This window comes from Pipistrellus kuhlii, unplaced genomic scaffold (genome assembly GCF_014108245.1).
Source record: "Pipistrellus kuhlii isolate mPipKuh1 unplaced genomic scaffold, mPipKuh1.p scaffold_m20_p_3, whole genome shotgun sequence".
Taxonomy (NCBI): domain Eukaryota; kingdom Metazoa; phylum Chordata; class Mammalia; order Chiroptera; family Vespertilionidae; genus Pipistrellus; species Pipistrellus kuhlii.
The window spans coordinates 18,272,877-18,287,525 of record NW_023425529.1 but is presented as its reverse complement, the minus strand read 5'-3'; the positions used below and the strand labels follow the sequence as shown (position 1 = coordinate 18,287,525).

Below are 14,649 nucleotides of genomic sequence, written 5' to 3'. Positions count from 1 at the left end.
TTAGGATTACCTAAACGGTGGAAAATAATTTTTCTTTCAGATCAATAAGAATTTTCTTTCAGATCAATAAAAATTCAATAAGTAGGCTTTGATGACCATAGAGCCAGGGGAGATTCTTGTTAACGAAGATAAAGTTTGTATGCCGAAACCGATTTGGATCAGTGGATAGAGCATCAGCCTGCGGACTGAAGGGTCCTGGGTTTGATTCCAGTCAAGGGCACCTACTCTGGTTGTGGGCACATCCCCAGTGGGGGAAGTGCAAGAGGCAGCTGATCGATGTTTCTCTCTCATCAATGTTTCTGGCTCTCTATCTCTCTCTTTTCCTCTCTGTAAAAAAATCAATAAAATATATTAAAACAAAAAACAAAAAACAAAGATAAAGTTTGTAGATATATGGAAGGGTGGTAACTGCCAGTTATATCAGAAAGGAAGGTCCAGGATACTGGAGGAATCATTTTAAGTATACTGTATACTTATACAGAATTACCATAGAAGTGATTCACATGAAGAATCTCTATTATAACTATAATGTATTTGAAGGGGAACTGGAAACTGGACAAATGGAGAGGGGTGGGTTGAAAAAAAGATTTTTATAGTATGTTATTTTATACTTTTTACTTTTGAACAATAGATATATATTTTCTTTTTTTGTTTAATCATTTTTAAAAAATATATATTTTATTGATTTTTTACAGAGAGGAGGAGAGAGGGATAGAGAGCTAGAAACGTCGATGAGAGAGAAACATCGACCAGCTGCCTCCTGCACACCCCCCACCGGAGATGTGCCCACAACCAATAGTACATGCCCTTGACCGGAATTGAACCAGGGTCCCTTCAGTCCACAGACCAATGCTCTACCACTGAGCCAAACCGGTTTTGACTCTTTTTTTGTTTAAAAGGGAGAGAGAGAAAGAGAAGATGGCTAGATACTGACCCTCCCTTGAATCTATTTAGTGGTAAGAATGAGTGTCTGTATTTGTCTGTATACCAAAGGGCTAGTGCAAAAAATTCGTCCGGGGTGGGGGGTGTTCCTCAGCTCAGCCTGCACCCTCTACACTCTGGGACCCCTCTACACTCTGGGACCCCAACAAGGCCCATTTAACCTTGTTGCCCCTAACTGCCATCCCCTGCCTTCCTGATCCCCCTAACAACCCTCCCCTGCAGACCTGGTTACCCCTAACTGTTCTCCCCTGTAGGCCTGATTGCCCCCAACTACTCTCCCGTGCTGGCCTGGTCCCTCCCAACTACCCTCCCCTGCTTGCCTGATAACCCACAACTGCCCTCCCCTGCTGGTCATCTTGTGCCCACCTGGGGGCGGCCATTTTTTACCACATGGGGGTGGCTATCTGGTGTGTTGGAGTGATGGTCAATTTGCATATTATGTCTTTATTATATAGGAGTGTGAGCAAGGGAGCTCAGAGAGCTCAAAGAGCTACAGAATTAAATAGCTTTTATTGATAAAAGTTGATTGTTCATTGGTTGTGAAGGAAAGCAAATGCACAACTCTTCCTTCTTGAAATCTATTTATTCATTGTCTTCATTAACATTGTATATAAATGAAGTGAAATACAGGATGGGGCAAAGTTAGGTTTACAGTTTTGAGTACACAAAACACAGTTTATTCTTGTATTGTTATTTATTACTAATTGTATAATTTTCCATATGAACAACTGTAAACCTACTTTTGCCACACCCTGTATTTTATTTTAAAATTAAATGAAAAAGAACATTAGACCTGCTTGAGGACTATATAGGAGGCAGCTCTTCCCCTCATAACTCATGTACTTGAGCGCTGGAGAAGGGTCTTAAGTAGGAAGGGAGCCTTCAAAAATATTTTGAGAAACAATGGCCTGAAAAGGTAAGAGATCAGGGTTGTACTTGGTATGTAAAAGAGAAAAATGCTAGGAAAAGAATAAAATTCTTGCCCTGGCTGGATAGCTCAGTTGGTTAGGGTGTTGTCCCCATATGCCAAGGTTGAGGTCGCCACACATACAAGAATCAACCAATGAATGTGCAAGTAAGTGGAACATCAAATCAATGTCTCCTCTCTCTCTCTCTCTCTCTCTCTCTCTCTCTCTCTCTCTCTCTCTCTCTCTCTCTCTCTCTCTCTCTTCCCAATCTGTCTAAAAATAAATAAATAAAATAAAAAGAATAAAATTATTCCAGCCCAAATATCAAGTACATTGACAGAGAGGAATGTATGGCTCAGAGAGTTCCAGGTAGCCATGAATTTAATATCCAGTGATCTGTAGATGTGTTTTAAAGTTTTCTGTGTGTTCTATTTTACTTTTTCCAGACCAACTCAATCCTTGTGAATTATTCTCAGCCGTGTTCTGTGGATCAAGCATAGGAGTGGACAGCTGTGTGGCAATGGGAGAGGAGAAGGGCAGGACACAAAGTCTAAAGGGATGCAGTCTCAGTGACAAGTTGTGTAGTAAGTACACATGTTTGTGTTCTTCTCTTAGAATAATGAATACTAAGGTCTGGATAGAATCTAGGAGGGGAATAATTTGATTTGTAGTAGAAATGAAGACAGTATTGATAAAGAAATGGGCCATTGTTTTTTTTAAAAAGTGCCAATCAGAGGTGAAGATGCTGCATTCGTCATCTCAGTAGGAAAAATAAGAGAAGAGGCACAGAGCACACTTGCAGGACTAAGAAAGAGGGACATTGGTGGTTGTAATGAGAGAGTTGCTCCCAATAGGGTTTCCACTGAATGAAAATGGAGTGGAAGAAAGAAGAGATGACCATTTATGTATGATGAGCTGAAGATTGGTGGGTAGGAGAACTTGTGTAGACATCAGGCTAGGCTTCTTCTTTAATCCCTTTTCTTTCTGTTTAATTTTCTATCCAGTTATCTCACACCAGCAGTATGAAATCATCATCATCCCAGTCTTTCTGGTTGGTGGCTCCCTCATCATTCTTGGGGTCATCCTGTGGCTTTTTATCAGAGAAAAAAGAGCTCAACAGCAGACACCTGGACTCCAAGGTAAAGCTCAAACTGGGGCTGGACAGAAGCTCAGGGAAGACAGAGATTGCAAAAAACAAAACCCAAATCTCAGTGGGTCCAAGTCTACAGTAGAAGTCTAGATTCCTGCAATGCAAAAGGAGGCATGAGTCCCCTCCTGCGGAGTTTAGAGACAGGAGAAAGTAGAGGTCTCATGAGTAGAAATTCCACATATGCTTGTTAGCTGATAGCAGAACAGGAAAGAGAGGTCTCATGTAACCTGTTTCTGTCCTCTTTGTCTTATTGCACTATCATATGACCACATGAATGTCTAAGGATCTGGGAGGAAAACCTAGCAGGTTTTGTTATCAGCTTTGAAGGATGACATCTTATTCTATAATACATTTCAGCCCTACTCTGTGCCCCTGGAATATATGATGAAAAGGGATAGCTTTCATAATAGTCTTTGAAGAGTTAGGTAGGAGATGATAACATGTTGTTCTGGAATACCACTGAGCATATAATGAAAGATAATAAGCTAGAACAAAAAACTAAGAGTAAAAATAAGGGGGAAAAATATCTGACAGTAATATGAAACTTCATAGTGGCTGATCACCAATTCCTTTCCAAATTTTATCCCAAGACTCTTATAATTCATTCTTGTTGAAAACCTTCCCAAAGAAATTGTTTGAACTCACTCTCGAGAAGGCCAGTTACCCTTCAATTCCCAGTCAGGGCACATGCCCAGTTTGCAGGCTCAATCCCCAATAGGAGGCCTATAGGAGGCAGCTCAAAATGATTCTCTCTCATCACTGATGTTTCTATCTCTCTCTGTGAAATCAATAGAAAACACACACAAAAAAATCCTACCATATATTGCCCTGGCTGTTATCACTCAATGGATAGAGTGTTGGCCTGCACACTGAAGGCATATACCTGGGTTTTAGGTTCAATCCCCAGCCCCAGTCAGAGTGCATGTGGGAGGCAACCAATCGATATGTGTCTCTCTTACATTGATGTTTCTCTATCTCCCTCTTCCTCCAAACCTCCTTTCTCTCTAAAAAAATCAATGGGAAAATATCCTTGAGTGAGGATATTTTAACCAAAAATAAAACAAAACAAAAAAATTAAACTCACTCTCACTACCACTTGTTGCATTCTTTTTTGAATATACTAAAATACAGCTTTCAACCACACTACTCCACCAAAACAACTCTTTCCAAGATCACCAATGACAGCTGTGTTGAGTCCTTATCTTCTGTGACCTGTCGAAATATTTTGTACTTCTTTCTACTTTTTTTTTCTTTAAATCTCTAGTCACTTTCTAAATGATCTCATTTTAAATATATAGATTCAAATGCTTTCTCTATTTTAATTATAGTCTCCCTTGAATTTCAGATTTTTATATCAAATCACCTATTTTGAAGTTGGGATCTAATACACATCTCATATGTAATTTGTCCAAAGCAAAGGTACTGAAATTCCCTCACAAGATATCCTCTGCCAATAGTCTTCCTCTATCTTAGTAAAAGGCAAACACAGATTTCTACGCATTCAGTCTGAAATATTAAAGGTGTCCATCGAATCCATTAATAAATCCTTTTACTCTACTTTCAAAATAATGTATACCACTCTGACCTCACATAGAACATTCTAATACGTGCCTAACTGGGTTCCTTGCTTGTAATCCTATACCTTCATGGTGTATTCTCCCCAGAGAAGCAGAATGATTCTTTTAAAGTGTAAGTCAGTCTTGTCAATTCTCTGCTTGGAAACTCCCCAATAGCTTCCCATCTTAAAATGAAAAAAGATGAAATTCTTTCTATAGTCTTACATGATTTGGGCCCGCTCTGGCCTCATCTCCTATAATTCTCCAGTTATTACACTTGATTCCACTGAACTGACTTCATTACTCTTCCTCCAGTGTGCCAAGCATGCTCCTTCTTCAATACCTTTGCACTTCTCGTTCCTTTGTCTATAATACCCTTCCTGATACCAGGATATAGTTTACTCTCTTATTACTTCCAGGTTATTTCTCATATGTCATCACAAAGGCCTTTCCTGACTTTTAAATATGCTTCTCTTTTCTCCATAACACTCAAAACCTGGTATGTTATTATCTGCTCCTCTCTCCAACTACTGGAAAATAATCTTCAGAAGAATCTGGACTTTACCCAAAAGTTACAACAGTGCTTGGCATGTAGGAGGTGATATTTGTTGAATAAATTAATGAATTAATGAAAGAATGAAGATTTAATACAAAGAATGAATTTCTCTATTCCAATAGAGAAAAGTTGGCTAAGGAAGGGAGAAAATACCAGAACACCTTTTGAATAATAAAACTAAGAAGAAGTATGGAATAACATGATCCTGGTCACAATTTGAAGGAGGAAGAATAACTATAGCTTAGAGTTAAGTAGTTATCCATACCTCCCCTCCTCTTTTGGGAGCCATTTGATTGACTTAAATGATATTCCCTACTAGCAGTTACCACAACCTTTAGGTATCTGTGGTTTTAAGTATGTTTTTTATTGACTTCAAAGAGAGGAAGAGAGAGGGAGAGAGAGATACCACCTTTACGTATCTGTGGTTTTCAATATGTTTTTTACTGACTTCATTGATTTGCTACCTCCTGCATGCCTCACACTGGGGATGGAGCTCACAACTGGGGCATGTGCCCTGACTCGGAATTGAATGGTGATCTCCTGGTTCACGAATCAATGCTTAACAATTGAGCCACACCAGCTAGGCTAGGTATCTGTGGTTTTAGTAACTATTCAGGAACTTCCTCAATTGTCTCTATATTATATTTATATTGAACTGTGATTCTGAGAAACAGAAAAGAAATTCCATTACCACTTTCAAGAGGCCATTTTGAGTTGTCTTAGAAGTAATGGAATTATAAAAGTTCTAAAGGTTGGTATTGATGCTGGTTCACAGAGAAGCATCAGAAAATACCCCCACAACAGGTGGCAAAAAAATTATTAAAGGAACTTTCCTGCCAGTTTGTTCCAAGCTCTGCTTTCCTGGAGTCTGGAGGGTAAGAAAAAGGTGGTTGGTCTCATCTCTTTGTTCTAGGCACTGCTCCTGCGCCTCCAGTTAGGGGCCAAAACGGGGAAGCAGGAGGGCGTGAAGGAAGTGTATTTGTGCCACTTAAGGAGACATCGGTGGAAAGCCTTCTACAAACATCCACACGTGCCCTGGCTAAGCTGCAGATACCTCGGGATCAACTCTCTGAAGTTCTGGAGTGGATCTGCAATGGTAGTTGTGGGGCCATCTATCGAACCAAGATCTACCCCGGGGACCCAGCGAAGTCCAAGGACGTTGTCCTCAAGGTTTTAAAAGGTAAAACTTGGTTACACCTCCCTTTCCCTTTTTAACTTTCCTCTGTGAGCACCCCTAACAGTAAATGCTAATGGGCTTTGCAGACATTAAGATGTTAATCAGTAGATAGTTGTGATTACAATTGTGTGCAGAATAAGAAGGGCTGCGTTGAGGAGAAATTCAGCTTTTAAACTTTTGTACCTCAAATTCAAGAAGGGATTAGAAAGTGAAAACGCAAGACAGATGTTTTCCTGGGGTCTTCCTTTCCCATAGCTCAACCTTGCCTATCAAAACTGTTACTTGGATGAGGATGATGAGGTTGATTCTTCATTTTTCTCCTCTATATATCTCACCCTGACAAGACTGTGTTTCTTTTCTTTTCTTTTTTTTTTTTTTTTTTTTTTTTTTTTTTTTTTTTTTTTTTTTTGCTGATGCTCATATGGATGCATAGAACAAGGATAGAATAAACAAGATTATTAATCCAAAGGCCTAGACTGTGATGACATTTTAATGTGAACACACTTGGCCATTTAGTTGTACGCTCTATAATTTTGTTACCTTTGACCAAAGATCAGTGAGGATCATCTTCTAATTGGTTTCCTTTCTGTTTACTTTTTGTCTATAGTTACTCCCCTTTAGAGCGTTGAGAATTACCATCTGAGGATGCTTCCCGCCTCAAACTTCCCATTTTCTCTGAACTGTTCTGACCACTGTCCATGGCTCTTCTGTTCTCCACAGAACCAGCTAGGCTCCATGAGATTCAGGATTTCTTAGGACGAATCCAATTCTATCAGTTCCTGGGGAAGCACCAAAACCTGGTACAGCTGGAAGGCTGCTGCACAGAAGGAGAGCCGCTCTATATGGTTTTGGAGGATGTCGCCCAGGGGGACCTGCTCAGCTTTCTCTGGAACTGTCGCCGGGTGAGTGGTAGGGTAGACATGTTAGAAAGGAAAGGCTTTACCTGGCTGATTGGCTGTTCACATGAGCCTCACAGGGGACAAAGTAAAGAGACATTATAACAGCATAACAGAGTGATTGAGTATCACCATCCAATGGAACTTTTTATGATAGCAGTGTTTTATATCTGCCCTGTCCACTATGGTAGCCCCTAATTACATGTGGCTACAGAGCACTTGAAATGTGACTGATGTGACTGAGAAACTGAATTTTTTGTTTTATTTTATTTAAAAATGATACACATGTAAATAGCCACAGGCTACCATATTGGGCAGTGCAGATTTAGAGTATGGACTTTAAGTTCCTACTAGCTGTGTGAATTTGGGCAAGCCACCTCTCTCAGCCGGATTTTTCTGAATCTGTAAAGTGGGAGTAATAATAAAATAAATTATGTATGTAAAAACACAGCAGTGATTGGTATAGAGCAAACAGTCAAAATGGTAGCAGTTGATAGTGATAATTGCATAACAATATAATCATCTAGTATTGATTGTAATTTTGTTGTAACTGTTAAGTGTGCTTTCCATTCTGTAACATCATCCTAGGTATGCCAGGACTGAGTTGAGGAAAAATTCAGGTTTAAATTTTTGTGCCTTAAACTCATATTTTCAAAAATTAATTTCCAGATTAAAGAGCAAATCATTTTCTTTAGTTTCCCTACTTGTTCATAAATTTCTCTTTCTCAAGCACTATATGTTTCCTTAGTTAGTTCTTTGCTTGCCAATGAGCAAGTTCAATATTAAACAAGCCTCCTCAATATGCTTATTTTTACCATTAAATGTGTATGAAAAAGGGACCCTGCTGGCATCTTCCATCCAGTGTTACCTAGAGACATGTGTTTAAAATCTTTTAAAGAGCTTATCTAAATATAACTTGTTATTTGCTCTAACTTCACTAGTTCTTTTCTGTTTTTAAAAATTGCTATGCTTCTCTATTTTAGACCACCACCCCTCTCTTTTCTCATTACACCAAACTTCTCCATTCTTTGCATAGTCAGTGCCCACTCATTCTTCAGATTTCATAAAAAATTTTCTTGTTCACCAACTGAATCATATCTCTTTCCCCCACCATCATATACTTTCTTTTGCATTTCCTTCATGGTTCCTATAGATATGTAATCATACATTTATATATGATTATTTTATTCTGATTTATATGTGTTTGTCATGTTATAAACTCTAGAAGGCAGCAAACACATTTATTTTGTTCACTCTTACAGTCTGTGTTCCTAAGATGAAATCTGGCACATAATAGGCATTCAATAAAAATGTGTTGAGTTAATCTGCTTAATTAATCACACACACACACACACACACACACACACACACACACAGACACACATTGATGCTTTATCCAGTGGATAAAGCATATACTTGTCTTCTGTCCTTGCTCTTCTGTTCTTCCTTCATTTTTCTATTTATCTACATTCTTTATTATTTTTTCCATTCCAGTAAATTATTGTATTTACCTTCATATTTGAGAACCTGTAATATTATTCTATCCTTGAACCTTTCAGTTCTATGCTTGTTTTCTTAGCTTTGCTATATGCATTTAAGAATATCTCTGCCCATATATTTTTTTCAGATCTGTTCATACCATTTTGATATAATGCTTCTTTTCTGTCTCTGTAGGATGTGATGACCATGGATGGCCTTCTCTATGACCTCACTGAAAAACAAGTGTATCACATTGGGAAGCAGGTTCTCTTGGCTTTGGTAAGCTGAGCAAAATGATAACAGATAGTAGGGATTTTCTTATTAACTTGGTATTTGATGCTGTATTTTTTATATTCCTAAAGGGTATATATTATAAAGAAAATTAGATGGAAGTTAGGGGGCAGAAACTCAAGCACTGAAAAATTATTTTCAGTTCTTTTTTTTTAATGAAAGAATTTAGAGTAGATACTACAGGACTGGTAATTCTGGGCAGAAGGTAGTCAATTTAGGGTTTTTAAACAGAACAGTAAGGATTTAAAAAGGTTTCTCAGAATTCATAGCAGGGCTAAGAGCTCTGTGTCCACTTGTTTAATACTTTTATTTCCCCATGTATACTAATATTACTAGATGTAAAAGGGGCAAATAGGGAAGGAAATTGGGAGACTATATGAGAAGATTAAGCTGATTGGGTAAAAGGTTACAGAACCAGAAAGAAGTAAACCATTTTATACCCGAAAAACAAGAAATACCAGTTCAGAACATGTTTTGTTGGAGACTTGCTTTGATATTGAATGTGATAGGAAATACATATACTTTAAAAAGAAGGAACAAATGCAAGAGAAGGAATAAGAAGGAGCAATAGATCATTCCTTTATTTTAAACCAAATCAAAGAGGTGAGACAATAAATATTTTAAAAATTAATACATAATAAAAAAGAATTAAAAAAAGAGGCAAGAGAAAGAACTCAGGGCTTAAGAGGAAAAAAAATACCTTTACTGTAATTACTCAGAACATTTAGATGACTATGCCTATGAAATTATTTAGATAATTTTATTTAAAATAGCATTTGTTTTAGAAAATCAGGCTCTGTGAAGCTTCCACTTTCAGGTGTTTTTTGTTTTGTTTTGTTTTTTGTTTTTTAAGTGTATCTTGCCATCTGGATGTGTGAAATATACTAGGTATCTAAATGGAATAAGGAGAAAAAAAAAAGTAGTGAGATGAAAAGAAGAGCAGTAGTAAAAATTGAAGTTCCTATGGGGCAAGGGAGAGAGAACATTGGATTAATGAATATTATCTCTGGTTTTGGAGGGCCTAGTTGGTATAGTTCCTTGACAAAATTAGGGTGTCAGGATACAGCCTACCTTGCATTCTAAGTCATAATTGCAGAAGTGCCCCAGTGGGATATATTGATTCCATGGATGCATTCATCAGGGCTCTAGGTTACCAGTTATAATAAAAATTACTTTTCACGACCTCAAAGTTACTACATTCTTTAATTCTCCTTATTATAGTATAATTTATTTGTTTTAAAACTCCACCAGAGAGGGGGTAGGAATTAGGTGGAGATGGAAAAGGATACAGGGGGGGAGAGGTAAGTGATTATGGAAAAGAAATAAAACTCTACCAAAGACAGAACAATTGCTAGTCACTATTTCCTTCATCATCAATGACTGGAAATTACCACCTTAATCTTTTATTTTTTTCATACAATTTCATTTGATAATGATATATCTCAATCTCCAGTTCTTTGGTCATGAATTTTTTCAAGTTCTCCATATGCCTTTAAAAATGTTCTCAAATGCCTTGATGGCTATGCTTAGAATTATTTCAATACTTGGTTTTTATTTTTAAAAATATATATATTTATTGATTTCAGAGAGGAAGGGAAAAGGATAGAGATAGAAACATCAATGATGAGAGAGAATCATTGATCGGCTGCCTCCTGCACGCCCCCCACTGGGGATCGAGCCCACAACTTGGGCCTGTGTCCTTGGCCTCAATCAAACCTGGGACCCTTCAGTCCGCAGGCTGACACTCTATCCATTGAGCCAAACTGGCTAGTATACTTGTTTGTTTTTTTACATGCATTTATTTTATTATTTTTTATTGTTGTTAATCCTCACCCAATGATATTTTAATTGATTTTTAATGATAGTAGAAGGGAGAGGGAGGGAGAGAGAGAAACACTGATGTGAGATACATCAATTGGTTGCCTCCCACACGCACCCCAACCAGGGCTGGGGAACCTGCAGCTAAGGTATGTGCCCTTGACTGGAATCGAACCAGGGACCATTCAGTCTGTTTGCTGAAGCTCTATCCACTGAGCCAAACAGCTCGGGATTAATACTCCTTAAAAATATAGATTACCAGGTCCCTCTGCCTAGGTTTCAGTTAAGTAAATATGGAGTGAAAACCTTATGTTTTCAGAAAGCTCTCAGGCTATTCTGATTTTTCAGTCTGGCTTGAGAATTATTAGTATAATTTGTAGTTCCTCCTATGAATTAAAAAACCATGTACTACTGGTCATTACCTCTTAATAAATGTTGTGGCCTGTGTAATCACTTACATTTATCTAAATCCCTTAATTCACTTCATCTAGTTATTTTAGGGACAAAATATAGTGATGTCAAACTCCATATGAAAGCATTATTATGACACTCAATTTTTCAGTGTACATATTACCTTATTTTGGGGACTGCTGTTAGAACCTGAAACCTACTTGCTTTTCCAGTTGCCAGCTGATCCTCTCAGAGAAAAAGGTGAAATCAGGCAGGGCCAGGGCTTGACACACAGTGGGTTAGTAGACATTCCAAACCCAGTATTAATGTTATTTGGATCATTTGCTCAGTTTAGTAGTCCTAAACACTGCCCCCCCCCCAAAAAAAAATGGAATTATTTACTAAGAACTATTTAGTTTCTGAATAAAAATCACCAATTGTTCCTCATTGGGTTTTTAACACACATCTGTTCTCTCGGAATTCTCCTATTCACACCAACACTTTACAAAAATACAGCTCTTGCCATAACCGGTTTGGCTCAGTGGATAGAGCGTCTGCCTGTGGACTGAAAGGTCCCAGGTTCGATTCCAGTCACGGGCATGTACCTTGGTTGTGGGCACATTCCCAGTAGGAGGTGTGCAGAAGGTATCTGATCAATGTTTTTCACTCATTGATGTTTCTAACTATCCCTCTCCCTTCCTCTCTGTAAAAAATCAATAGATATATTAAAAAAATAAAAAAAAAATACAGCTCTTATTAGCACCAGGAGGGACAGTTAAAGGCAGTGAGGTATTTCCTTGGGTCTCAGCATCTGGAGGGCTCATGGTCTCCCCCTTGAAAAAATGTACATAGTAGGCACTTTCTTACGTTGGAAAGGCTGTCCCTGAAGAAAACAATTATGCAGAAGAATACAAATTCAGTTATATTTGGTCAGTTATTTGTACCTGATAGCTTTAAAATAAAGTCCCTTTGTTCATAGTCATCAAAGGCTTGCTGGTTGTTTTCAACTGTAAAAAACTGGAAAAAGACAGTGGGAAAGAGCAGGGTCTATAATGACAGTGCTGAGTCTGGGCTGTGCAACCACCTGAGAGCACACAGTCATTTGCTTTAAAAAAAAAATCCCACAGTCGGTGTCCTGTATCATTTCAAATCAAATTCCTCCTTGTCCTTAAACTACCCAAAACATCACTGCACTAGATCCTCATTTTTAATGTGAGGTGTATGTCCTCAGAGTCATGCACCATGTGGGGAGGGGGAGAACACACAAAAAACCCTAGGACTTGATTTATTAACAACATTAATTGCTTTTTACCACAGTCAGTCTGTGCTGTTGTAAAACTCAAAGGTGATTCAGAAGTAGGACAGTTGTTGCTCCATTAGGGATAGACTCCAAAAATGACTTTTCAGAAACCAGGGCTGACTTCCGCAGACCCCAACCAGACTGTGGGTTGCTCTGGGGGATGCAGGCCAAGGGCAGCCTGCCAGCTAGATTCACAGCGATTCTGGTTTGTCTGTTTCTGTGAGCAGCCACACGTGGGGCGGTGGGTGGCCCAGATGGGCCCTCCGCTGGGCACACCTACACCTTGTCATTGAGATCAGGGTTCATCTTGGTGACATATCCTAGGTGATTTCAGTGGTGGCCCTGTAGTTGACCAGGAAAAAGCAGATCTTCTCCAGGCACCCCTCCTCCCTCATGGTCTGGCCCTTAGTGAGCACTTTTAGGAAGTCGAACTTACAGGGTGTTGCATACAGTCCTGGAAAATCTGCATGATCCAGCTGTGATGCTTCTTGAGGGCCAGCTTGTAGTCTTTGGTGGCATTGATGTGGATGAGGTTGGGGTGGTTCTTGGCTGACTCCCTATCACAGATCTGGAGGAAGACATGGATGAAGCAGAGGCCTCTTTAGCCACATCAGCACCAGCCTAGCCCCTCTTTGGACCACTTTGCTCCATACATTTCCTTCTTTGCCTCCAGGATATTCTATATGGCCAGGTGGTGTCAATCACAGCTTTAATTTTCATAATGTTGGCACTTAGGTCTGCCTTGATGGGTGTAAACACTGTGGACTCAAGGCAATCAAAGGAGGGTGGCAGGTGGGACACCATCTAGAGCCGTGGTTGGCAAACTGCGGCTTGCGAGCCACATGCGGCTCTTTGGCCTCTTGAGTGTGGCTCTTCCACAAAATACCATGGCCTGGGCGAGTCTATTTTGAAGACGTGGCAATAGAAGAAGCTTAAGTTTAATAATTTTGACTCTGTAAAGAAATTTTAGTCGTTGTACTGTTGATATTTGGCTCTGGTGACTAAGAAGTTTGCAGATCACTGACCTAGAGGAAGGGCCCCATCATAATCTGCTTGTCCTTGGGCAGTGGCTTCAGCAGATACTCAGCCATTTCAGGGTCAAGGCCAGTGTCGATGCCCCAGCCGGAGCTATGAGTGTCCATGCCACCCCTCCTGCTATCTCTGTCAATACTGTGGATGTCACTGCTGCTGCCAGCAAGAGACTCCATAGATGCCCTCGAGTGGAGCCAATCCTAAACAATTTTACTCCTAAAAAAACAAGAAATATTACTTTATTATAGAACATGTTTGGTTGGACTTGCAAAATGTTTGATTCATTATCATGACTTGGAAGTGATATGCCAATATTAGAGAGACTTGCTTGGAATAGAAAATGTCCTTATGTTTTTTATGATCCCCAGCACTGCTTCTCCTTGGGTGCGACCCAAGCTGTGACCTCAGACAGCTGATCTACCTTTGATCTTAAATTGATAGGAATTTCTTCAGAGTAAACATCTGTTCCATGGGGACGTGGCAGCCAGAAATATTCTGATCCAATGCGACCTTACCGCTAAGCTCTGTGGACTGGGCCTGGCTTATGAAGTCCACACCCAAGGGACTATCACCTCTACTAACACCGTGCCCCTCAAGTGGCTTGCCCCAGAACGGCTACTGCTGAGATCAGCTGGCATCAGAGGAGACATGTACGGTTTGTTCCTGCCCTTGGGATTTCTGCCCTTCTTGACCCTCATGAATGTCCTCTAGTCCCTGACCATGACAGCATCTGTTGTCAATTATGTCTACTTAGAAATCAAACAGACTCTCATGAAGAAATGCGTATTATGCGACAGAGCTTGTATTTGGCATCTGACTGCAATATTTTTTAATGCCTTTTGAATTATTCCTTCAGTATTAGATTAGCAACCTTAATTAGAAAAGCAAAAGAAAAATGAAAAGATTGTTCACACTGATATCTTGTAGCGTCCTTTTAATTTGAAGGATGTGGGCCCACTTAATCAAAAGTTTGGTTAAACCAGAAATTATTAAAATAAAAAGAAATATGCATACAAATCATTTATTTTAACAAAAACATATAAATGGATATATATTGATTGATCTTTTGGAGAAGGGTCAAGAAATTTTTCATGAGGATGAAACTTCTAAATGACGCTACATCTTGTTTCTTGTATGAATAGTATTCGTCATAA

General features: G+C 39.1%; 1 protein-coding gene and 1 pseudogene across 9 annotated transcripts in view; one reads left to right on the top strand and one right to left on the bottom strand.

Annotated features, from left to right (window-relative positions):
- Positions 1–14,649, top strand: part of STYK1 (serine/threonine/tyrosine kinase 1) — a 41,332-nt gene that overhangs the window by 21,527 nt on the left and 5,156 nt on the right. For 8 of the 9 annotated variants that reach the window (XR_004991375.2, XM_036457849.2, XM_045587752.1 and 5 more), the window contains 6 exons: positions 2,297–2,434; positions 2,855–2,989; positions 6,026–6,292; positions 7,010–7,191; positions 8,860–8,943; positions 13,937–14,145. Coding sequence is in view for 8 of the 9 variants with exons in the window: in XM_036457849.2 (XP_036313742.1) it covers positions 2,371–2,434; positions 2,855–2,989; positions 6,026–6,292; positions 7,010–7,191; positions 8,860–8,943; positions 13,937–14,145 (941 nt within the window). In the remaining variant the exon portion in view is untranslated. Of the gene's footprint in view, positions 1–934; positions 957–2,296; positions 2,435–2,854; positions 2,990–6,025; positions 6,293–7,009; positions 7,192–8,859; positions 8,944–13,936; positions 14,146–14,649 lie in introns of those variants that run through there. The other variant, XM_045587751.1, reaches the window with a different exon arrangement.
- LOC118728407 lies at positions 12,586–13,626 on the bottom strand (annotated as a pseudogene).